This window comes from Ptychodera flava, chromosome 11, assembly GCF_041260155.1.
Source record: "Ptychodera flava strain L36383 chromosome 11, AS_Pfla_20210202, whole genome shotgun sequence".
NCBI classification, from domain to species: Eukaryota; Metazoa; Hemichordata; class Enteropneusta; family Ptychoderidae; genus Ptychodera; species Ptychodera flava.
This window is the reverse complement of record NC_091938.1, coordinates 38,646,060-38,672,247: the sequence shown is the minus strand read 5'-3', so window position 1 is coordinate 38,672,247 and position 26,188 is coordinate 38,646,060. Positions and strand designations below refer to the sequence as shown.

Genomic DNA, 26,188 nt, shown 5'->3' with positions numbered 1-26,188 from the left:
TTAACATTTGCTCCTAGTATTGTCAAAGGGTCAAAAGCTGTGACTTTTAACAATTCTGAGGGGATAATTTCCTTCTGTGTGTCAATCATGGTTTTAAATTCAGTGCAACTTTCCTAGTATTCAGTTTATGAACATGGCCTGAGATATGCATTACATTCACCATTATTCTTGGTGAATCAATTTTGCGTCCAAACAGTTCGACACATGATTTATTTGCCAAATTTCTGACAAAACTATATAATTTGAAAATCATTCAGCGTTCAAAATCTAGGAAATTCATTATTATTGTAGTATCATTATGATAAATGTCATATTTTGGCATGATATAAATTATAGAATAAAATTCAGGTCTCGTTCTTATGCGTTATCTTAACCTCTTGATTACAGTGGATGCCAGAAATTTCAGGAGCTGTAATGAATTACCATATACCCTGAGTGGCAGTAATTCTGGCAAGGTTCTGAAGTTGTTTTCAGTATCTTTGGTACAACAATTTTACTACATTTTGGTTGTTGATGACTCAAAAGATTCTGAGAAACTTGGTAATTGAAAAACTCATGACAGAGTGTAAATTGATATTCATATTAAAAACTTACCCTGAATATTCTGTCTAACTGGTCGTAGGAATCTTTCATCCCGGGAAATGCAGCATAGCCTTGTAAGATTTCAATAAATATACACCCAACACCCCTGAAATGAGACAGCAAGGTTGACAGGGATCTATGCTAAAACAAGACGTGAGAGTTGACAGTAACCTACGATGAAATCTGACATGAAGTTTGATAGTGACCCACAATGAACACAGGATACGACAACAATAGGTCACAATATTTGCATATGAACACAACTCTTCTACAGAAATCTATTATTGTACATATACAGGAAGAGATACACAGGAAGCAATATGTATTATGTGCCTCATAGGAGTTGAGATATTTTGTCAATTTTGGTAGGTATATTTGTCAATATACCTTCATTATAATGTCAAATGAAGAAAACAGATTTATTGCTTTGATTACTATCAGTACATTATCATAAAAGGGGACTGAATAATTGAACTGTCACACTTGAAATGAAATGCTTGTTGTGGTGGTGGTTAATATCTTTGAATGGCAACAGAATTAAATTGTCGTGAATAAAAAATCCTTTGCGTATTACTTGGCAGAGAATGAGCCTACTACTTTATCAGAAAGATTAATGACTGATTAATATTGGGATTATGCATATGAATATTTAATCATCAGCTCCTAAATTTTAAGGTTTTTGCTGCACCAATAGAAATACAACGTCATGGTAAAATCTGGGAATAATTAATGCTACAGAGCAGTGACATAAACCTGTTACTCATGCCTGGATATTTTGAAGTCTGTCTTTGATCTCAAATCTTCCATGAGTTCAGAAAATGACAGGACCGACTTACCACATATCTAATTGCGTAGAATAGTTTGTTGACCCTAGCAACACATCTGGCGGCCTGTACCATAGCGTCACTACTTCATGCGAGTATGTTCTGCTTGGAATTGACTTGGCTCTTGCTAAACCTGAAACAGGGAAAACCCTCATATCTTATAAATAACAGTAAGGTTTATATTATGAAATTGTCACTATCAGTTCAATGGTTACGCTATGTAATTTTTCAACTGCTATTTTAACAAAGATAGAGGTAGTCATCAGTAAAAAATGTTAGCAGTAACCCATCATAAAACATGCATGAGGTCAGTTTTGTCTATCTTGCTGAAAACCAGACATTTGAGAAATTTTTGATTTCATGACCTTACAAAGTCCTTCATACACTAACACCTATTATTTGTATGTATGTATACCTTTCTTTGTCATGTGTAAAGTGTTGAAACAATCTGTAAAACTCAGTTTTTCATATCAAACATTGTATCCTTTCCCTGTAAAACATTTCTGTGAATACATTTTATATCTTGCTTTGGGTTTACATTCAATGATGAATGACAGTGCTGTGTCAATTTTCAGTAATGTACATGTCTATGAAAACAACATCAACTTACCAAAGTCTGCTAATTTCAGCTCCCCCACCTCACTTATGAGTAAATTTTGTGGTTTCAAGTCCCTGTGTAAAATTCTTCTTTGGTGAATGTATGCTAAGCCTCTTAGAAGTTGAAAGAGTAAAAGTCTACAGTTGTGAGGATTCAGTCCTCCTGAGTGTCTCTCCAAGTAAATGCTTAGGTCTGTGTGCTGTCAAGAAAAAATTACAAAAAAGACACTGCATTATCAAAAAATGTTACCAGAGAGACTAAATTAAACAAAAAAAATCTGGACAACTTTATTTAAAACATGAACAAATAACATTATCAGGCACTGCACATAATGTACTTTTTCAAATACTAGTAAATAGATTGCATCACTACATATCAAAGTAGTTACCATTGGAGTGGTAAAGAGCGCCCTCTTTCCAAAAACTTTATTTTCTCTTGTTTTTTTCTTGAATACATGTTTCATTCTTGATTTCCTCAGTCATGCAAATAAACAAATCAATGTAAATGTATGTTTCTTTACACTCTTACAAGACAATCTGCATTTTTAAAATGCCTTTCTATTACAGAAAGAAGATTCGGTGCTTCCTTTACAGATCATTATATTACCATGCCCTGCCCGTCGCATTTTGATTGGTCGAGCTGAACCATGTGACTGACCACAAATACACAGTAGTGGTTTGTTTACACGCCCGTGAATATGAATAATAAGATTAACAACTCAAAGTATCGTAACTTTACAGCTCAAACGTAAATCATAATCAATCACAAAATAAAATGGAGCACTTGTAAGTCAAGTTGAGATACTTTTTTCTGCAAACATCTCCGGATTTGCCAATTTTTACAGCGCGCGTGACAGTGCATCGCGTATTGCTCAGTTTCTGGGGCCCAGTTGTTGTTCGCTCCGGAAATTTTTGCAAATTTTGACGGTTTTCTCGGTTTTGCTGATAATATAATGGAAATAACAGACTCCGCTCTGACCATTAACGTTTATTTGTGGGCGCGGGCTCGAGGAAAGCCAAATTAATGGGCCCGGCAAGCCTCGCCTGTTAATTTTTGGCTTTCCTATCGCCCTTGCCCACAAATAAACGTTAATGGTCAGCGCGTCGCCCGTTATTTCTATAATGAGATGGCAAATTCTACACAATATCAGAGAAAGTTTCACATAAGAAATTCTGACAACAGAGAAAAACCAGCATAAGAACATCAGCCTTCAGTTATAAAGGCTACAAAACCCAGCCCAATGATTGAATGCCAATACATTGTTAATGTTTCATATTACTGAAACACAGCTTGTCATGTTGCAACACTAATTCCTTAGTTTGTAAAACAAAAAATTTGTCCGTGCTTCAGACAGTTTCTCTCCCAGTGGTTTGGTTGACATTGAGATATACTCACCACAAATTCAAACACAAATGTCAATGTCGTCTTGGTGTGTATAATATCATGAAGAATGACAATGTTTGCATGCTTGAGTCCTTTCAAGAGTGAAGCTTCTCGAATTGCTGTAAATGGTGCTCCCTCTTCCTCTTGTAAACGAATCTCCTTCAACGCAACAATCTGTTTGTTGACACTTGAGTCAAAAAGAAAAAAATGTCAGGAAAGAGTCAGTATGATGCTTGGTTCATGCAAATTCAATCTTGCTTTGTAGCCTGGTGCATTTCAGTGCAAAGATAAAACCTGTAAATAGAACTATTGGAAGTGTGATTGAAGGCATAGTAGTTGTAACTTTTGGAGATTTTTGATTTGTTTGTCAATCGTAAAGTCTTGTTCTCATCTCCAAATAATGTTGAAACACCAACCGTTTAGCTTGTCAACACTGTGTTGATGTGTATAAAGTGCACTCTCATTGATTACAACTTTTAATTTTATTCCAGACTATAATTAACATGTCAACAATTACGATGTAATCTGTATATATACACACTGAGTTGACAAGCTGAATACTGTGTATCTCATGGCTAATTTGGGACTAGAACTATAAACTATAGTTATTTAAAATAAAAATAATGAGAAAGTAAAGTTACAGTGAAAGTCCCATTGAGTCTGTTTTCAGATAGGGGGATGTGAGTATGTGACTCTTCAAAAAATATATGTGGGCAATCTAAGAATTATACACAGACAACTAATGGAGTGGAAACAGTGTTGTTTGCTGCCCTCTGGAGGATCAAATGAAGGGTAAAGCACATTCAACACAAGGAACATCTTTGTCTAGCATTGGATACATTGTATGAGCTGATGCATGATATAGAGGAATCCCTATGTGGCTGAAAATCTGTGCATGTTTATTAAACATATCAATAGCTGGATTACTAGTATATGAAGGTGATAGTTAAAAATATCTAACGTTATTAGTAATTTTCTATCTCTCTTTAGACACATACAAATACCGGTACAACATTCCTGCCAAGATAACCCAAACCGTGAATACATATCCTGATGAAATATTTGAAAATTATAGCAAAACCTCCTGCTTTTTGGGACAACTGTTGGTCATTACACAAGGTAGACCCTGAACTCCTCACAATCTCCTTTATTACATTTGCAAACTTACCAACAAGTGAGTATGTATGAGGAAGAGGTATGATATATCACTTGAAGAACAATTGGCCAAAAACTCCTCATACTGATAATCTGCTTGATTTTAGGGATGCCTTTCTTGATAAACAAATAGAACTAAACCACCTATGAAAATGTTGAATTGTAATACGGCATTGTGAAGGGCCCAGTATTCTGTAATCTTGCTGATAATGATAATTGACATGCAGTCAATGTATTTGACAGAAGTTGTGCTCTGAATATTGCGTTTGATGTCTGGAGGATAAAAATCCGCTTGCCTAGAGAAAATGAGAAAAACTCACTTGCTGTATCCTTTGTAAACCGTGGCATATGACCCTTCGCCCAGTTGATTTAATTTCTGATACGCCTCGGCCTTCCCAAAGGGCGAGTCATTCTGAAAACATAAAAAAATGATATGATTACATGGTTTTCACTGCAGTCAGTGGCGATAACGAGAAACTGTGTGATTTGTGTCACTGATGTGTTAGCTGTCTGAATGTGCTTATTAGCTTTTCTATGGCTTCAAGCCCAAATAGTAGATCACTGTCACTGAATTTTCGCAACTATTTCTTTCCTACTAAGTAAAATATTTATTCATCTTTAGCAGACTGCTAATGCTATTTACGCAGTGGCTACAGGCTGATTTCATTCCAGGCAGAGAGGAAATAACACGCAGACAGAGATTTTGTCTGGCTGTTGCATCTACTTGTTTCATCTAAGAAGATACAACAAAAGTCAATCTCCAAACAAATGTTCATGTCGTAGACTTTTGATCAATGTTTGAAGTGAATGGTAAAGTACGATGCAATTTGAGTCAAAAATAAAAATATATTAAACTGCCAATTCAGCTGGAATTTAGTGAGTTGATTCAGATAACATCGTGTACTGCTCAGCCGATCTATTGTTGTATTGCACACTCTCTCAAGCAGGTCTATTTTCACAAAGACAAATTTTCCTTTCTTGATCACATGCACTCCGTTCAATGACAGACATCTTTGCATGGTTTTATCAATACAACTGTTACAGCACCAAGCTTTCTTTAAGGATACAGCAATGGCACTTGGTATCCATGGTAACCACTGCCAGGTGGGAGGAGAAGATAGCACAACAACTATGCTTCACTTCAGCAAAATGTGTGTTTTCTTTAGTGAATCAGATAATTCACGATACAAGAGGAGCAATGGTGGTGAGATGAAATACGTATGTACGGCCTAACCATGTGATGAAAAGTGGCGGTTAAGTGGCCTCTGAACAGAGTATTTTACGACTAGGTGTAAATCCCTACAATGAGACACTGAAACCACATGATGTATGTACCGGTATCATGGGAGAACTGTGTCTGTTCTGAAGCAGGAAAAGTTTGAAATGCACAGCATCATGCCGGTGCATTTCTTGGTTTGTACTGAAACATACATCTATTTTAACTTCTTTTAAAAACATTTACATTTTACTTTCAACCGGAAATCGACAAATGTTACACAAAACAAAATTTTGTAATGCCGATGATTAATTTTAAAATCCAAGATTAGGGTGAATAATCAGGATATACATAAAGGTGCTATCAATACTACACTTATTGAAAGGTAGGAATGATCAAATGCAATTATCAGTCTCTAGCAGCAGACTATGTAAATTTTACATCCAAATAAAAAAAAAATTCTTAATCAAACTAGGGGGTCCAATTTCTATATTTCTTTCACATTTTTCTGTATGGTATTCTAAAAATAAACCAAAACTTTCACAAATTTGTCATCCCCTTCCATTACAGCGAGAATTTTTAGCTTTAATTTTCTTGACAACATCAGAGTGATAATATTGAAATCTAGATTAACATTTCACAAAACACTGAAACCATGTGAAAGGTTTATTGTAACAAGAATAATTGTGCGATTGCATATATTCAAATTGTACAAACTAGACTGAATTATGGCAATTATCAAGCCAATTTTGGTTAAATTCAACTGATTGATAAAACTGAGACAAAAACATCCAATTATTGATCAGAGTTTAACATGTTCACCCTAATTTCCTATTAATAGATCCGCAATCATCATTGATAACAATGGATTTGAGCCAAACCATTGTGGTGGAAGGGTTGACATTTTGACAAATATTTGGTCACAAACCATTTTCATCATTTTCACTTGTAATTACTTCAACTTGCTGTTGCAAAAGTCAAGAGACTTGAATATTCAGAGTTAATAACAATATTGAGATCAGAAGCAGATGAAAATATTGAGCATCTTTTGTTCATTGTGAGTGCGTAAAACCTACAGCTAATAGAGGGAATGAGACTTTCAGTAAAATCAGGTACATGGATTTTATTTGAAGACACCTCCTTTCCAGTCTTGTTGAACCATTCAATTTGTAAGGTCAATGCACAATTGTAAAGTTAAGAAAACCATTCTATTCTTAAATCTTGTGAAATCAAACATTAGATTTGCAAAGACAGTTAAAATGAATATTGCAAATAGAAACAATTGTGTGAAAGAGATTTCCTTGAATTGGAATTTTTTTAGTGTTGAACTTTGTAAATTTTTGAGGAACTCTCACCCAGTTTTCTTCTGTAGAGTTATAACTTCAGTGTCTATCCTTGCTGCATTTCTTTCATGTACTTTGCTCATTGGAACCACATGAACATCATTGTATGTAAGTAATCTTTTATTCGAATCTCAATACTAAAAAGAGTCAAATAAAAAAACAAAAAACCAAAAAAAATCCAAGATTGAGATTAGAAGAACTTTGTACTTACTCCTAGGATAAGACTTCTGTGCCGTCTCCTGATCCATGCTCGTTGTCGTGACGACTGTGACCTACTTTCACCGAATACATCATCTGTGCTGTTACTTTTAGCTCCATCCATAGTATCATTCCATGAGGAATGTCTTCTAATGACAGTGTGTCCATTGTACGTGTCCTCAGTTCCATTGGGAACAGACTCTGAGAATCTAACCCTGTGATTGACAGCTGGAGATGATGATGATGATGTCACTGGCGTCGTTGTGATGGTGGGGATGGTGGTTGTTGCCGTGGTGATACATGGGAGAGAACTTGACACCCCTGTTTCTTTAGCTTGAGTTGCACCTGACAGAATTTCCTGGAAAAATGAAAGATGTTTTTTTTTGTCAACTTACGGGGGAAAGAAATTTTGCAACTACATTTCAAAGAAAGCAAAATTATAATATTCTTTGTGTGCAAAGTTAGTGTGAAAATTCAATTGTGTATGGGTCTCTACAAAGTCCAGCACTAAGCGGTTGGTGTTTGAAAACATGACTGGATCTTTCGGTCTAGCTGACAGCCAGCTGAAAATAAATCAAATATAAATGAAAAGGGTGATTAAAATTATGTTGATAGCCTGCCCTCTATCTAGATATGGAAGGCAGATAGAAGAAAAATATCTGCATTAAATTTTATTCATAAAACAATTGTTTGATTTCTGGTAAACATTTGGTAAACTGCATTATTATTGTACAATGTACGAACTAGACACTGACACTGATATTAGAATTTGTTACTCCAGAATGGTAGTGTCTGTATGACATGAGACGGTATGGACCTATTGTGATTTTTGACAGCACAATGATCAAACATGCACATGAAAGGTGTAACGCCGCCTTTTGCCGGTTCCTGAGTGTTTTTCACTTTTCATCAGTACCTGGTTTGCTCAAATTGTTTGTCTGCTCTGCTGGCTTCTTGATAAATTGACTGATAACACTGCAGCTTGCTCGGTGCAGACAGGGCGTGTCTGTTCATCCATGTACAGCTTAGCCAGAGGACATCACAGATCATTAGTGCAAAAAGCGGTGAATTCAGCTAACGCCAGAAACAAGCACACTTTAAAGTCTCTAAGTCTCTATCTCTCTGTGCCTTGAGACATTCACACAGTTTTCATAAGTCAGAAATTCTGAATACTACTATATGATGTAAAGTCGTTTTGCCTGCAGTGTGGTATGTCACAGCCTACTGAAGCAAATCCTCTGCTTGCTTTGAGCTTACAAGCTGCAAATACAATTGTTCACAGCTTGTTGCTGTTTTCCTTCTTATGAATAGAAAATGCTACATCGGGCATGAATCACGGCTCTTGACTTTAGCACGCATATTTTTTTAGTTTGCTTGAGTTTTTGTGATTGATGAAGCCTCAATATTTCTCTTTTGAAGGACTTTCATAAACCCGAGGTAGTATTGCCTCGAAAGTGAAAGACTTAAACTTTTGCTCAAACTTTCCTACGTGGAATTTTCAGCCATACTCTTACCAAATCAATAATAAAATCAGGGGTCACTGCGCAAATTTTGGAATGAAAAGAAACAAATTACCTGACATTTCCCAATTTTGAAATTCAAAATGGCTGCCATCCCTGTATTAACTCTACGGGGTAAAATAAAATTTTTGATATTTGAAATTCAAAATGGCTGCCATCCCTGTATTAACTCTACGGGGTAAAATAAAATTTTTGATATTTGAAATTCAAAATGGCTGCCATCCCTGTATTAACTCTACGGGGTAAAATAAAATTTTTGATATTTGAAATTCAAAATGGCTACCATCCTGTATTAACTCTACGGGGTAAAATAAAATTTTTGATATTTGAAATTCAAAATGGTTGCCATGCCTGTATTAACTCTACGGGGTAAAATAAAATTTTTGATATTTGAAATTCAAAATGGCTGCCATCCCTGTATTAACTCTACGGGGTAAAATAAAATTTTTGATTTCTGAAAAACTAAGATGGTGAAAGTTTTCTTACTCCAAGAGCTTTACAATGAGCCCCTATATGTGGTGGACCAGAAAAGAATTGTAAAAGTTTGGGAGTCTGAATATCTGTCCCCGAGGCACATTTTAGCTTACCGCGGTAAATCATGCATGAAAAGTTTAAAAACTTCATCAACAGTTGTCACTAAGATTAAGTACAAACTACGATCTTTGGCATGCATGTTTTTTGAATCTACTGGAGTTTTTGTGAGTCATGAAACTTGAACATTTCTCCTTTGGAGGAATTTCAGAAACTTAAATCATTTATGAAAAGTTTAAAAACTTCATCAACAGTTGTTACAAAGAGCTAGAGATAGGTCAGGTACCAATACACCATTAGTTCTGGGTCATTGACCTACGGTAGAAATAAACTTGATGATTGGCAGTAGCCCTGTGCTATAGATCTCTAAAGGTGCAATAGATGAATGTATATTACACTTAAATGTACTTTTTGTGATTAATTTACATCGAAAGTATTTCAATGGAAATCTAATTTGCTTCAATTTAAAATGGAACATAATTGCAAGGGCTGCGACGTCCTTTCAAGACAGACTGCCGATTGCAATCCCAAATTGGATGTCGTCCACAATATTGAATATTCGCAGTCCCCTGCGTTGCATTCTACTGTTGATTAAGTCATCAAATGCCACAAATGGAATATTGTATTGCTCTCAAGGTGGCTGTGTTTGTCAACCTTTCATCCGCTCTTTTTTTCTCTTTGGTCTAGTAAATGAGATCTCTGTGGGTTGTTGTAATTGCAAATTCTGAGCATGTGACAACTTGGGATTTCAGGATTGACAAATGAAGTAGAATAGACGACTGCATTTCTATCAATAGGTTGGTAGGTCTTGCTCAGCGTAAACTTGTGTGCCTATAGTGTCTGCTTGTTCAGAACCTGGATGTGTGGTTCTAGGTCTGTGAACAGACGCACTGTACATCTGAACCAGGTGTACATGTATGTTTGAGCCAAAACAGAGAAAACTCATGAGACCACCTTTACTATCGCTGACACATAGTCGTATTCCCTATGCCATGTTTCTCAGCAAAGTGGGAAAATCTGTTTTTCAAGAAATCTGTTACGTCCATTTTTACCAAAAGTTTATTACCTGCTGTATAATCTGAATCAAAATTGCTGCTTTCGTGTGTTTTGGACCAATTTTGAGAGACGGGCTGTTATATTGGAGATCCTAGACAAAATCACAGTCACTTGTCATATTTGCAGAGACTTATCTCCCCTTCCCACCCCCACCCCACTCCACCCAACCCAAAGCTTTCAGGGCCTTGAAGGTAGTCGATCAAAAAAGTTCTTGAGGTGGCTGGAATTTGTGGTTTTCAATTCCTTTCATTTTTCTTGCTGAATAGTGCATAGCATGCGGGTTGACAATATACAGGTATGTACAGCCTTTGAGCCAATCATTGATTATGACTTGTGCTGTAATAATTGGTGGTAACTGAACAAATCTGTGGAGAATTTGTTATTACTCAACATTTTACATATCACTTTAATTTTTTATGAGAAGAGGGAGATATTGTAAAACATCAACTACTCTTGATTAATTAAGAATTTCCAAAGTTGATTGCATGTTATCAATGTTGAATGAAAGACCAGTAAACTGCAGAATGTTTATCCAAACCAGCAGGAGAAGGCAAACTTCAAACTAGTGAAAATTCTGAGTGATCATAAGATTATTATGCTAATTAGAAACTTTACCCTGCATATGCTAATGAGGATTTATGTAAATAAGGTTAATGTTAAAGAAGAGTTATCAGAAAAAAAGATAGATTTTAGCTCAAAAGTCATATTAGATTTAGATGTGGTCTGTACCACATGGTATATATATTTTAAAGCTTATATTTTGCTTTGAGCACTGACATTGCATGCACCTTTCCCTACAGATACATAATCTACAACATAAATATGACATCAGTAACAAGCATCAGAAAAATATCTCAGCAATGTTTATGTATTAGAAACCTTCACCTATGGTTCAGTTTTGAAATACCAAAAAATATACGATTAGTAAGCTACTGGTAATAATAGAATGATTGAATTTCATTGAATAGAATCGTAAAGTACTGACTCTCAGAAGAGAAAATTAGATTTGAAATTACGTCAAAGACTCCAAACAAGTTATAGGAATCTTAAAAACTGCGTCATCTATTTATCTCAGTTGTCAAAACCAGTTTTCACATCCGGAAGCAAATTATCAGAGAATAATTTGTCCTGATGTAAAGTGCTTGTTAATAGTTCTCATCTCTATTTTGCATAATATGAATTATTGAAAAGTCTTCTGTACGTGTAGGCATGTGATTTGAATGCAAAATTACACCTGTGTGACTGTAGATCTGCAAGTCAACGAATCAATGCAAAAACGCCCCTTTTTATGTTGAAGTGAAATCTGGAACATTAAAAATCTAGATATATACCCTGAACAATGTATCACAAAGATAACATGAAAACTGTCGTGCCACTTCCTTCAACTTTTAAAAAATCTTTGCTGCTTTATTTCAATCTGATCATGATATATTTCCCTAAATTTTGACTGTATCTCTGCAAATTTGACATTCAGTCAACTGTAAAACATTGACGCTGGTTACAAGGAAATAATAAACTTAAACTGACCTACTGGAAATACATCCTACAAGAGACATTGACATCTCTATATGTATTTCGATTTAACATAACCTTCAATATTTCAGTATCTGGCCAGTCCTAAGGGAGACAAGGTCATAGAGGTGATGGCAGCCCTGATAGCTAAGGAAAAAAACACATAACAGCAACTCAGCCCACCCATATTTCAAGCTTGCTGAGCACATACACTGCAATAGCATGCCTGCATGACATAATTTCTGCAAAATGTGAAACTTATCTAATTTTTTAAATATTGTTTAACTAAAAAATAGTAAACTACACAGTTTTTGACCAATCCATCCAATTCTTGAAGCTGAGCTGTACGGAACACATATTTTTTAGCTTTTCGTAGCAAAATCTTGCCAAACCACTAGCCAAACGATAAAAGCTTTGGTGAAGCCCTGTAGTAACTGACCCTATGGTTGCCAGGGTTACTGATAACTTGATCAAAATGAGAGCAGAAAGGCTTTTTTTGATCTTCAAGGTTTCTGTGCTGTCTGTGTGAATATTTTGTCACAAATGAGGAAGCAAGTACCTATGCAAACACTATGCAAGCACAGTGATACCTATATGCAAGCACAGTGATACCTATGCAGCCACAATGATACCTATGCAGCCACAATTGATACCTATGCAGGCACAGTGATACCTATGCAGGCACAGTGATACCTATGCAGGCACAGTGATACCTATGCAGGCACAGTGATACCTATGCAAGCACTGTGATACCTATATGCAAGCACTGTGATACCTATGCAGCCACAATGATACCTATGCAAGCACAGTGATACCTATGCAGCCACAATGATACCTATGCAAGCACAGTGATACCTATGCAGGCACAGTGATACCTATGCAAGCACAGTGATACCTATGCAGGCACTGTTATACCTATGCAAGCACAGTGATACATATGCAAGCACAGTGATACCTATGCAAGCACTGTGATACCTATATGCAAGCACTGTGATACCTATGCAGCCACAATGATACCTATGCAAGCACAGTGATACCTATTCAGCCACACTGATACCTATGCAAGCACAGTGATACCTATGCAGGCACTGTGATACCTATGCAAGCACAGTGATACCTATGCAAGCACAGTGATACCTATGCAAGCACTGTGATACCTATGCAAGCACAGTGATACCTATGCAGGCACAGTGATACCTATGCAGGCACAGTGATACCTATGCAGGCACAGTGATACCTATGCAGGCACAGTGATACCTATGCAAGCACAGTGATACCTATGCAAGCACAATCTTGAATGATACCTATGCAGGCACAGTGATACCTATGCAGGCACAGTGATACCTATGCAAGCACAGTGATACCTATGCAGGCACTGTGATACCTATGCAAGCACAGTGATACATATGCAAGCACAGTGATACCTATGCAAGCACTGTGATACCTATATGCAAGCACTGTGATACCTATGCAGCCACAATGATACCTATGCAAGCACAGTGATACCTATGCAGGCACACTGATACCTATGCAAGCACAGTGATACCTATGCAGGCACTGTGATACCTATGCAAGCACAGTGATACCTATGCAAGCACAGTGATACCTATGCAAGCACAGTGATACCTATGCAGGCACAGTGATACCTATGCAGGCACAGTGATACCTATGCAGGCACAGTGATACCTATGCAGGCACAGTGATACCTATGCAAGCACAGTGATACCTATGCAAGCACAATCTTGAATGATACCTATGCAGGCACAGTGATACCTATGCAGGCACAGTGATACCTATGCAAGCACAGTGATACCCATGCAAGCACAGTGATACCTATGCAGGCACAGTGATACCTATGCAGGCACAGTGATACCCATGCAGGGACAGTGACACCGATGCTGCCACAGTGATACCTATGCAGGCATGCAGGCACTGTGATACCTATGCAGGCACTGTGATACCTATGCAGGCACAGTGATACCTATCCAGGCACAGTGATACCTATGCAGGCACAGTGATACCTACATGTATGCAGGCACTGTGATACCTATGCAGGCACAGTGATACCTATCCAGGCACAGTGATACCTATGCAGGCACAGTGATACCTATGCAGGCACTGTGATACCTATGCAGGCACAGTGATACCTATGCAGGCACAGTGATACCTATGCAGTCACACTGCACTGTGATACCCATGCAAGCACAGTGATACCTATGCAGGCACAGTGATACCTATGCTGCCACAGTGATACCTATGCAGGCATGCAAGCACTGTGATACCTATGCAAGCACAGTGATACCTATGCTGCCACAGTGATATACAGGCACAGTGATACCCATGCAAGCACAGTGATACCTATGCAGGCAAAGTGATACCTATGCAGGCACAGTGATACCTATGCAGGCACAGTGATACCTATGCAGGCACAGTGATACCTATGCAGGCACAGTGATACCCATGCAGGCACAGTGACAACTATGCTGCCACAGTGATACCTATGCAGGCATGCAGGCACTGTGATACCTATGCAGGCACAGTGATACCTATCCAGGCACAGTGATACCTATGCAAGCACTGTGATAACTATGCAGGCACAGTGATACCTATGCAGGCACTGTGATACCTATGCAGGCACAGTGATACCTATGCAGGCACAGTGATACCCATGCAAGCACAGTGATACCTATGCAGGCACAGTGATACCTATGCTGCCACAGTGATACCTATGCAGGCATGCAAGCACTGTGATACCTATGCAAGCACAGTGATACCTATGCTGCCACAGTGATATACAGGCACTGCCACAGTGATATACAGGCACAGTGATACCCATGCAAGCACAGTGATACCTATGCAGGCACAGTGATACCCATGCAAGCACAGTGATACCCATGCAAGCACAGTGATACCTATGCAGGCACAGTGATACCTATGCAGGCACAGTGATACCCATGCAGGCACAGTGACACCGATGCTGCCACAGTGATACCTATGCAGGCATGCAGGCACAGTGATACCTATGCAGGCACAGTGATACCTATCCAGGCACAGTGATACCTATGCAGGCACAGTGATACCTACATGTACGCAGGCACTGTGATACCTATGCAGGCACAGTGATACCTATCCAGGCACAGTGATACCTATGCAAGCACTGTGATACCTATGCAGGCACAGTGATACCTATGCAGGCACTGTGATACCTATGCAGGCACAGCGATACCTATGCAAGCACTGTGATACCTATGCAGGCACAGTGATACCTATCCAGGCACAGTGATACCTATGCAAGCACAGTGATACCTATGCAGGCACTGTGATACCTATGCAGGCACAGTGATACCTATCCAGGCACAGTGATACCTATGCAGGCACAGTGATACCTATGCAGGCACTGTGATACCTATGCAGGCACTGTGATACCTATGCAGGCACACTGATACCTATCCAGGCACAGTGATACCTATGCAAGCACTGTGATACCTATGCAGGCACAGTGATACCTATGCAGGCACTGTGATACCTATGCAGGCACAGTGATACCTATGCAAGCACTGTGATACCTATGCAAGCACAGTGATACCTATGCAAGCACAGTGATACCTATGCAGGCACAGTGATACCTATGCAGGCACTGTGATACCTATGCAGGCACTGTGATACCTATGCAAGCACAGTGATACCGCGCAAGCACTGTGATACCTATGCAAGCACTGTGATACCTATGCAGGCACTGTGATACCTATGCAGGCACAGTGATACCTATGCAAGCACTGTGATACCTATGCAAGCACTGTGATACCTATGCAAGCACAGTGATACCTATGCAAGCACAATGATACCTATGCAGGCACAGCGATACCTATGCAAGCACTGTGATACCTATGCAGGCACAGTGATACCTATGCAGGCACAGTGATACCTATGCAAGCACAGTGATACCTATGCAGGCACTGTGATACCTATGCAGGCACAGTGATACCTATGCAGGCACAGTGATACCTATGCAAGCACAGTGATACCTATGCAGGCACAGTGATACTTATGCAGGCACTGTGATACCTATGCAGGCACTGTGATACCTATGCAGGCACAGTGATACCTATGCAGGCACAGTGATACCTATGCAAGCACTGTGATACCTATGCAGGCACAGTGATACCTATGCAGGCACTGTGATACCTATGCAGGCACAGTGATACCTATGCAAGCACTGTGATACCTATGCAAGCACAGTGATACCTATGCAAGCACTGTGATACCTATGCAAGCACTGTGATACCTATGCAGGCACTGTGATACCTATGCAGGCACAGTGATACCTATGCAAGCACTGTGATACCTATGCAAGCACTGTGATACCTATGCAAGCACTGTGATACCTATGCAAGCACAGTGATACCTATGCAAGCACAGTGATACCTATGTAGACACAGTATTACCTATGCAGGCACAGTGATACCCTATGCAGGAACAGTGATTCTATTTGTTAGCTTCAGTCATCTTAAAAACGACTCCCTTATAGTTCAACCACAACGCACTCATTTGACAGTTTAGTGCATTGAATTTGCAAGGAATTTCAATATCTTTTCAGTATGCAATATTGACAACAGTTTCTACATCACATTTTTCAAGATTAAACCCATGCACAATGGTACCAATTTCAAGTAAGCCACAAGGGCGTCCGCTGTAATACCTTGACACGGCCATGACGTCAAACATAGATGTCATCAGTCATAATTACACTCGCCACGAAAAATATGAAAAAAACATTGAATTTTTAAACATTTGGGGCAAATGGTTGTTTCTTGATATGACTTCAATAACTTGTAACCATGACAACACTATATGAAGCAGTAAAATCAAGAATTGAGTGATTTTTTCTCATGGTTATATCAGAATAAAGTCAAGGTGAATTGTCACAAGATCAAAGCACTGAACACATTGCACAGTTGTGCATTTATTACAAATCTACTTGACAATTATTCAGCTACCATAACAGACATTACATATTGACCAAAATATCTTACTTTTAATACAGAACATATCCCAGAATGCATCCCAGGGGCAGCTTTTTGAATTCATATAATATTACAGTTCTTAGCTTTAGTCCAATTTGAGCCGACTCATGATGAAAATTGTCAAGGAAATTTTTACAGTGGTTTGCTTTTTGTAATGAAGTACCTATCAAGTTAACAGAAAGTGGTGGACATTTTGGATTTAAAATGTCAGTAAATTTGGAATAATTTGCTTGTGTTATTCAAAAGTTTGAATAATGATTCCTGCCATTAATTCTTGGATATAAAAAGGACTAATTTAAAACTTCTGTCAGCAAAATACACATAACACTTTTTTTTTTGGAGGTACATTTACTTACAGTATACATTAAAAGCATTACAGAATGTTGTCAAGTCATAAGGTTAATATTCAGGGAAGGACCTGAAGCAAAATATGAATTATGATTGTATTGACAACTTTTGACTTTTCTGCCTGTAATTTAACAAGATGTCATCAGCTGAAATTTTTTTATGGAAAAAATTTTCCTCCTAAAAACAGACTGAGTAACTAGGGAAGGAAAGGTATACCGGTAATATGGTTAAAGTCCTGGAGGAAACTAGTTTTCTTGATTGTGACTTTATTTCTTTGCCAATATTAAATGTCTTGAAGCCTTTCTGAATAAGTAGCATGGTTTCTACTCACCTGAAATGAATTCAAACGCTCAATTTGTTATTTGAAATATCAAGATAATCATAAGAGAGTGAGCTACTGTGAGGTAATGTAGTAACACAAGAGATTTTTCTTGTCTGCTTCTGTAGTCAGCCCACATGCAGAATTGGCTAGTTTGGATGATATGCAAAATGAGTAATGACGCCAGTCAGAAAACGAGCAGAACACATCAATGCTTGAGGGAAACAATTTACCTGTGCCACAGGGAAAGTGATATCTCTACAGTTGACTTAAAATGAATGTGTTAACTAAACATTACAGCTGCCTTTCAAAACTACTCTTCAAGAGCTGGCACTGACTGAACATGTATTTATGACTCTGCATGGCTGGAGATCACAGCCATTGCTACCGTACATTGTAGTGTCTGAACCACCGAGAAAATGTACAGTGCATATAAATGTTTAAGTTTGAACAGCAAAAGCCATCGATGAGTGATTACAGGTTCATTGCCACACACTGCAGTCAATGTACCATCAGGAACACATTGATATTCAAGTCTATCTGTCTGGATAGATTTGGGTGAAGACTGTTGAATGTTGAAGCATTATATTCATCAGTCTTTTACAGTCATTGTCTTCAGTCATGAAATTTTTGGTCAAGACTTAGTCATCATCAGTTTTGATGTTTGATGTTACCATGACTTAGGGGCGACGTCAAAAGTTCAATGTAGGATAAAAAACTTAATTCCCTTAGTTTCTCCCCAAACCCCCCCACCCCCCTAGAAACTTAATTGACTTATATTGAACCTGTTGCCAGGCTCTTTCTATGTAAAGCAAAGCTAAGGATCAGTCTATTTAGGGGTGAAATAAAGTAATGCATCGTTAAAGCCCCACTAGCTGTAACTCTTGAAATTTGTTGACCTCAAATTATCTACCTATTCTCTTCTTTCTGAAATCTACCCTCTGAAGAGATATGAACTTTTACTGCATTAGGAAACCATTCCTTTCAGAAACATTTCACATGTAAATTAAAATTTTAACAGTCATTTTGATTTCCTGGCATTTTCAAAAATTTGTAATATTAAAAAGGAATCAGAACATACAATGTCATAGTTGAAACATTCACCCTTGTGCAATATAATTTGGACTACGCTGTGCAGTTTATGTGAAGATTTCAGTGCAGATATGTATAGTCTCAAGGGTTTTAGCTTTTCTGCCTGGGGCTGTGATTTAATGTTTGGGCGAACATTTAATCGCAGTGTAATCTTTATCTTGTTCAAAATTGCATATATAGCCCCGGCAGGTAGTTATAAGTGTGTACACAGACCTAAATGACTACATTTTCACCAACTTATTTACGTTTGAAAGTAAAATCATAAAAATAATAAAGCTAGCGGGGCTTAAGATTGGGAACACACTTTGTGTTTCATCAAATGTAAATACAACATACTAACAAACTTGAAGTTTATCAATGAATGAACAAGAACAACAACAATAAAGTCCAGGTTTCTCCTTCCAGAGGTATAAAACTATCTCAACTGTCCTGGTGGTTGTAACAACTCAGTTCACACTACTCCATTCAGGCGGACTACACGTGCACCAGAAATGTAGCAAAATACAATTATAAATTCCGAGTGCAACCATATAGACAGTAGAGAAACTACCGTCTATGGTGCAACAGAGGCCAACAGCCTGCATTGTTTACACTAACTAGGCCAGGTGCAGCTCTGCACCGTGTTAAAACAACTCCCTCCGCTGGCTTCAACACGAAAGTGTGCATTTCTGCTCTATTTTTTCAAAATATTCATTCCCCCTGGCAATTTTTACCTTAAATCGATTTGTAGGATAGAAACTTTTTTAGGTCAAAACCCCCCCACCCCCAAACTAAAAGAATTAAGTTTCTTATCCTTCATTGAACTTTTGACGTCACCCCTTAGATAACTCTGATTGTGAATGCGCTTTGTTACACAATATGGCAGTGCATATATAACATCCGTTGCTGCCATCAGAAATTTGATTAAATTTTGTATTTGTCTTTATTAAAATAGTTTGTGATCGGATCGTTTGCTGTTTTTATAATTTCAAACATTTCACCAGTACAGACAAAGCACTTATTTCACCATTCCTGAAAGAGTGAGACCCAAGTCTATTCAAACATTTCAGGAGAATGTTTAGTTTTGCATCTTAATGATGCAGTGGTGATAAGCCATATCAAAGAGAGCAACTTCAAAAATTCTTTGTCTGTTATTATTTATCTGTTAATTTAATTAATAATGTTGTAAGTAAGTGATCAATTTATCGCAGCTTATCATAGTGTCTATGCTCACATTCAATCATATAACAAATATATCACAATATTTAAATTTCTGAAAAATATCATAAATGTTTGTAAGATCAATCATTTTCAAACATCTTGATTTTTTCAAAATAATCATTGATCAAGACATTGAAAGAGTTTTTCTCATAAATCTTGATCAATTTAGCTCTTAAAAGCTTAAGTCAATTCTGGGTATCAAATACACCGACTGGAATGAGACTGGAAAGACTTGCTTGTACCTCATCTATAACACTATTTTGTATCACCTTTCTATTTATCTTGATATCTCCCTGCTCACCGTAAGCTTTATGACATCTTAAACTTTGCAACTGCCAACAAATCTTCTGTAAGATGACATTCTTTTGACAGGAAGCATTTGCCCCTGTAAGACCTTTATTAAGCTATTATTCCATTTCAACATGACAAAGTCATAAAGACTTAACCTGAGTTCTTCTAAGTCTTCATTACCAATTCATCAGGATACGACACTTCACATTCTGAATCACCGACACATTTTACTGCGACAGGAAATCATTATTCAGACAGCAAAATTTTTCATCAACCGCTATAAAGGACAATCTTTGGCGATTGGTTGGATAATTAATGGCTAGACACAACAACCACCGAATACTAAGCATTGCTAATATCCCTGAGTACAGAACTGTGTGCAGGAGTTTATCAGCAGGTTGTTAAATATAATAATAATAATAATAATAATAATTTATTTCTCATATTCTTCTGAAAAAAGACAATAATTTGTACACATTGAAGCGTTACAATGAGAAAAGGACTGAAAAATAGTTGCTCTAGGCACTAATCGGGTTCAGCCCCAAACTCAAGAAAGATTGATGTACAGGTTTTTTAAATATGGCGACTGTTCCGATATATCACAGTGACAAATATTACAGAAAGTTAATGAACTAGGCATGAAGCCTTGGAAAAAATACATGAAAACAACAAAACTACAGCAAAAAAGCGAAGGTAACTGTGAGAGAAAACGGTCTGAGTTACAAAATCAACAAAACTACAATTCCAGTAAATAATTTTTAAGCTCTCGTTTGAATCTAAATCTGGAAGTGTGTTTTTAAGATCCTCTGGAATGCTGTTCCATACTACAGTACCAACAAATTTGATAGAAGTTTGTCCTAAATTGCTTCGGAATTTAGGGGGTGGAGAAAATTTTTGTCTTTGGACCGAGTACTGTACATATGATCATTTGGGGAAAAATATGATTTGAAATTCATTGGAAGTTTATCATGTAGAACATCGTAAACGAAAATTGCGACCTGAAGCTTGAATTGTTTATACACATCAAGAATTTTAAGTTTCTTAAATAAAGGGGCAGTATGAGCGTGATAGCTACTACCCGATATGATACGCACAATTCTTTTTTGAATAACAAAAATATCTGATAAATATGACTGATATGTAGATCCCCACACCACTAAACCAAAAGAGATATATCCCTGATTTGAAAATCATGAATATGGACTGACACACATAGCTTAAGCAGTGTATGCAAATCCATGGTTGCCCCTTGATGACAGCATGTAGCCATGGAGGCAGCTCCAGTGGCAAGTTATTTCAACACTGATCAACCTCAGTGTAGATTTACCAGTCAAGCAAAACTCCATCAATTAACTTAGCCCCATTGCCTAGGGTATCGATGCTCAGGAAAAGCACTGTGAGGCAAATCCATGTTGGTATTTATAGGTTTTACACTGACCTCTATGTTTGCTAAGGGCCACTTGATTCGGGATATTTCCCAGGGTGAAGTGAGTAACTGCATTAGTAAACGCGAACAGAGAAATTTGAGATAAAAATTCTCTTATATGAGAGTTTCAACAGGTGTTCCGTAATGAAGAATTTCAAAATGTTGTACCATTGACGTATATGTAATGTGTAGTATGAATAAAATAAAAAGTTTGCTGTGAATAGATTAACTATTCTACGGTGAGATTCATGACAGTATTGTATTATAAACAGTGTTTTTGCTAAGGTTGGGGAATATTGGTAAATGATTTGGGAACACCGGTAACATTTTTGCTGTCCCCTAATCTGATTGCATTGATATATGAAGGGGGAACCCAGGTAAAATGACTGGGAAACCATGGTAAATGTTACTGATGTACCGGCCTTTAAAAAAATACTGATAAATATGACAATTTTTCGTCATTAATTAGACATACATGTATTAGGAAAAGCGCCCCCTGTCAGGCAAATTGGAAAGTTTCAGCTTTTGCAAACATGATGTCCTAGGCTTTTGGAAAACTGGTAAAATAGTTTAGTTTGAGAGTTACATACAGACTCCCTATTTTTAAAAAACATCAAATCATTTCAAGCAAATTTTGATATTACATTGTATTTCATTTAGTGAGAATTATTCCTTAAATGTCATGGCTACAATGATATTGATAATGTTTTGCCATGGAAACTACTCACAGTATTTTATGATTTCTTCGGCCTATCTACACATGGATTCTATTTTCTGACAGTCTCCTTATTTATTGACTCTGCAAAACACACTGAAGAATCTACAATGCGGAATGTGATTTAATTTCTGCGTAAATGGATGCCAGACAACCAAGTTGGCTTATCTGTTTCCCTGAAAAGTAGTTTTCTATTTAAATTTGGTAAAACACACAAAAGAAACTCTCTCCTTTTTGTTCAAGAAGAATGTCTGTACCTTCAAACTTTGCCCTCCAAGTAGTCTATTTTTACAGATGGCCATGCTATATGTAAGATGCAATCAAATTTGTTTTACCAATATATTCCAGTCTTGTCGATCATAACTTCTACAAATCAGCTCTAGCTATTAAAACTGTAAATATCATAGAAATATCATTTGCAGAATTTGAAAAGTAATATATTACATGCATTCAAACGATTACATTTATCTATATTGCCTTGGCTTCAGTGCCTCCAACAAACTCATTAGAATTAAAACTCCCTCATGTTACGTCAATACCCATTGCTTGCACTGATTTGAGGTCAAAGGTCAAACAAGGGCATTATACCCCAGTGCAACTATTCAACAGTTCAGCAAGGCTCACAAATGATGAAATTACCACATACCAGAATCCCTGACATACAATCAAGGAAAATGACTGTAAAGGTACAGTTATCTACACACAATTATTCCAAAATGTCAGACAACAAAGTCATAATCTAACTCTATATTGACAGTACCATTATAAAAATACAACCAAGCACCACTCCATGGTGTACACTGAGAGACCTGCAGAGTTGATTACATATAGAGGATTCTGAAGGACAGTTTCTTCAAAAAATATATTCTGCTCTAGCAACTTGCACACCACACTTCATACAAATGTAGGGTCAATATTAATTTGCAGTGAAAAATATGAGTTAATGATACATAGTTACAGGTCTTTGCAGATTGTGCTTACATAGTGCAGCATATGCAAACGGCAAAAGTGAAACTGTGAAATGTTCCTTTGATGAACTGTTGTGTCAAATAAAGAATCTGAGGCACACAGGTCATTGACCTGTAGACATGACATTGACATGTACTGAATGAGAAAAGTATGCAGTTTGCAACAGTTACCGTATGTGGCAAAAATCGCAGTGTTTTGTACACTTTTCTACTTTTTCATGGTACGTATCTGCATTTGTACAGACATACAGAAAACTATGGTCAGTTTTCTCTTCCTGATGGTAAAATACAAACAAACACTGAGAAACGGTTTCAGATACTTGCTGGTATCACATGAAGCAAAATACAAAGTAGCTCCTGTCCAAAGCACTTAGTAACACCTGCATCTGTAAAGTGTTACGAGACATCTTAATGTTTTGTCAAGTATGGTAAGCTGCATTTATCAGGAGTCTCCTGTCATTTCATTTGGATTCCCTGTTATTAAATCGGACCAGCAGGAATCAAAAACTTGCTGTGACTTCTATGCCTGATTCTACAATCTGATGATGTGTAGCATATTACACTGTGGAAAGTCAATGTTATTGCTCTGTATGAAGTTTGCAGAATAGTCTTGTGTTTATGTCCAGTACTTCCTTGCAAGATCACATGATTAATTGTTGGCAGAGGACACACGCATTCCATTCATGGGTTCACTACTATTGATGACTTGTTACAAAGGCAAGAAAGGTACTGTATAGGCTGGGTATGTGCAGATAAGATTCTGTCCAGTCTGTGTACTCAAACCTATCTTGCTATGACAAAATCATGTGACAGTGCAATCTTACTGCAAACAGAAAAGTAGCTTTTTGACCATTTCATTTCAAGTGACAAGACATGTTAATTTTGGTTTAAACTATTCACAGTGAGACAAATGACCAGATGTGTTTTAAATGCCCTATATGTATGTCGACTTGTAAATCTTACAATCCACAAAGCCCAATGACTGACATTTATCTGCCTGTGTCCAAAGTGTGATCATTTAGTCCAAAATTAAAACTACATTCAAATCCCAACAGATGTAGTTAAACAAAGCACTCCCCTATAGCATGATTCAGGAAACTTCAACAGAAAATATGCCTCACCACAGATACACTTACAACAGCGTTGTCGAGCCCTCATAATTGCTGTTTTTATGGCAAGACTAGATTAGACAAATTGCTATCATGAAAATTTTTTATAACATTCCTGTATTCAAACAAAATGTAACTTAATGGAAAATGTAATATCAGTTTTCTAAAGCAAAATGAATCATTGTTATTGAAAAAGTTGAACAGACTTTTGCTAATAAATCACACATTCTGATTTGTTACTAATAGCAACAGAACCATCAACGACTTTATGATCTCTCAACTGTCAAGTTTTAAACTACCTGTAAAACATGGGTTTACATCATGACAGTCATAAACACTGTACACCAGAAATCATAAATTGTCTGCAGCAGAGTTCTGCTAAGGCAACTACTCCATATTTCATTTTTTATTCATATTTTTTATTATATTCAATCCATCATCCAACTGGCAAACGTCCAATTACAGGATGAGGTACCTACTATATATTACACAATGAAGCAATGCCGAGTAAAGAGACTTGCTTGAGGGCTTAACACTGTCCTCGAGTCTCATATGAACCATCCTCCGATGGTAAGTATGGTACTTTAAGATCACTGCCTCATGATGCCTCCTCAATATTGATACTTGTAAAAATATTGACTGTATAGAATGTAACCATAAAATATAAAATAATATAGCAAGGTGGGAAACCCTTACTATGACTGATAGAGCTGTTCATATGAATTCCTTTCCACATTTACTAGTGACTTTGTTTGGTATACCCATGGGCAGAATTCTGAAATACTGCTTGGATAAAAATACACAGTGGCTAGCAGCGGGATTTCCAATCCAGACGTACAGTAGGAAATTACATGCAAAGAATGCAGTTATCTGAATGTGCAGATTTAACCTCATTACTCCTCTGGATTAGGTGGTATTTCTCAAACAAGGTTTCACAACCAACTGGAATGTTGTACAATGAGAGAAAATTGAATGCTCTTTTCCACTGGTTTCTTCCAAGATTGAAACTCTCATGATATATGATTGGAGCTGTGAGTTCATTTTCTGCACAATTGAAGGGTCTAGATTGGAGAAAGTATATAACCAAATCACAGCGCCAACACAAACATTTCCTCTGAAATTGAAGAAAATAAGACTGCAAGGCAAATGCACATGACTGCACTTTACTCATTTCTCATAAACCAAAGTCAGTACTCCCTCAGGTTATGCAAAATATCAGAAACTATCTGAAAAATCCTTGTATACACACAGCTATCGAGCCATAAAAAATATTATTCTACAAAAGTCCAACATCTATTATTTTCCCCGTAGTTTTTATCAGTCTCCACTGACACTGCAGAATTGATACGGCTGAAAGAAAGTTTCCTGTCATCCCTAAATGTGGGAAAGTTGTTCCAAATTGAAATATTTTAACTGATCCAAAAAAAGGTCATGTGGAGGATCAGTCTGTAGGATTATTGAAGATTAGAAAGACATTCTTTCATTTTTAAATTGTTCTTGAATTGTATGACACAGGGAGACAGATGAATGTAAATAAAACTCACATTTGCAGTATTTGGCAAATTTTTGAAGGACAGACAGATGACCAATTTATAACAATAATTAACTTGCATACTCTTTTGTTAAAAAATATATTCTTTTGTACAGTTATTAACATATAAATAGATTGCTCCAAAAAACAAAGGGTTATCCCCCATAAAGGAGAAAACTTGAACAGATGACAAATTTTCTTGTATGAAACTTGAAGATGAACCATGAAACTTGTTCAGACAACTGCT

General features: G+C 37.2%; 1 protein-coding gene across 1 annotated transcript in view; it reads right to left on the bottom strand.

Annotated features, from left to right (window-relative positions):
- Positions 1-26,188, bottom strand: part of LOC139144229 (cyclin-dependent kinase 14-like) — a 143,554-nt gene that overhangs the window by 53,149 nt on the left and 64,217 nt on the right. Inside the window, exons 4-9 of the mRNA XM_070714893.1 lie at positions 7,313-7,657; positions 4,863-4,954; positions 3,400-3,574; positions 2,017-2,203; positions 1,419-1,539; positions 595-688 (exon numbers count right to left, since the gene is read on the bottom strand). Coding sequence (XP_070570994.1) covers positions 595-688; positions 1,419-1,539; positions 2,017-2,203; positions 3,400-3,574; positions 4,863-4,954; positions 7,313-7,657 — 1,014 coding nt within the window. The remainder of the gene's footprint in view (positions 1-594; positions 689-1,418; positions 1,540-2,016; positions 2,204-3,399; positions 3,575-4,862; positions 4,955-7,312; positions 7,658-26,188) is intronic.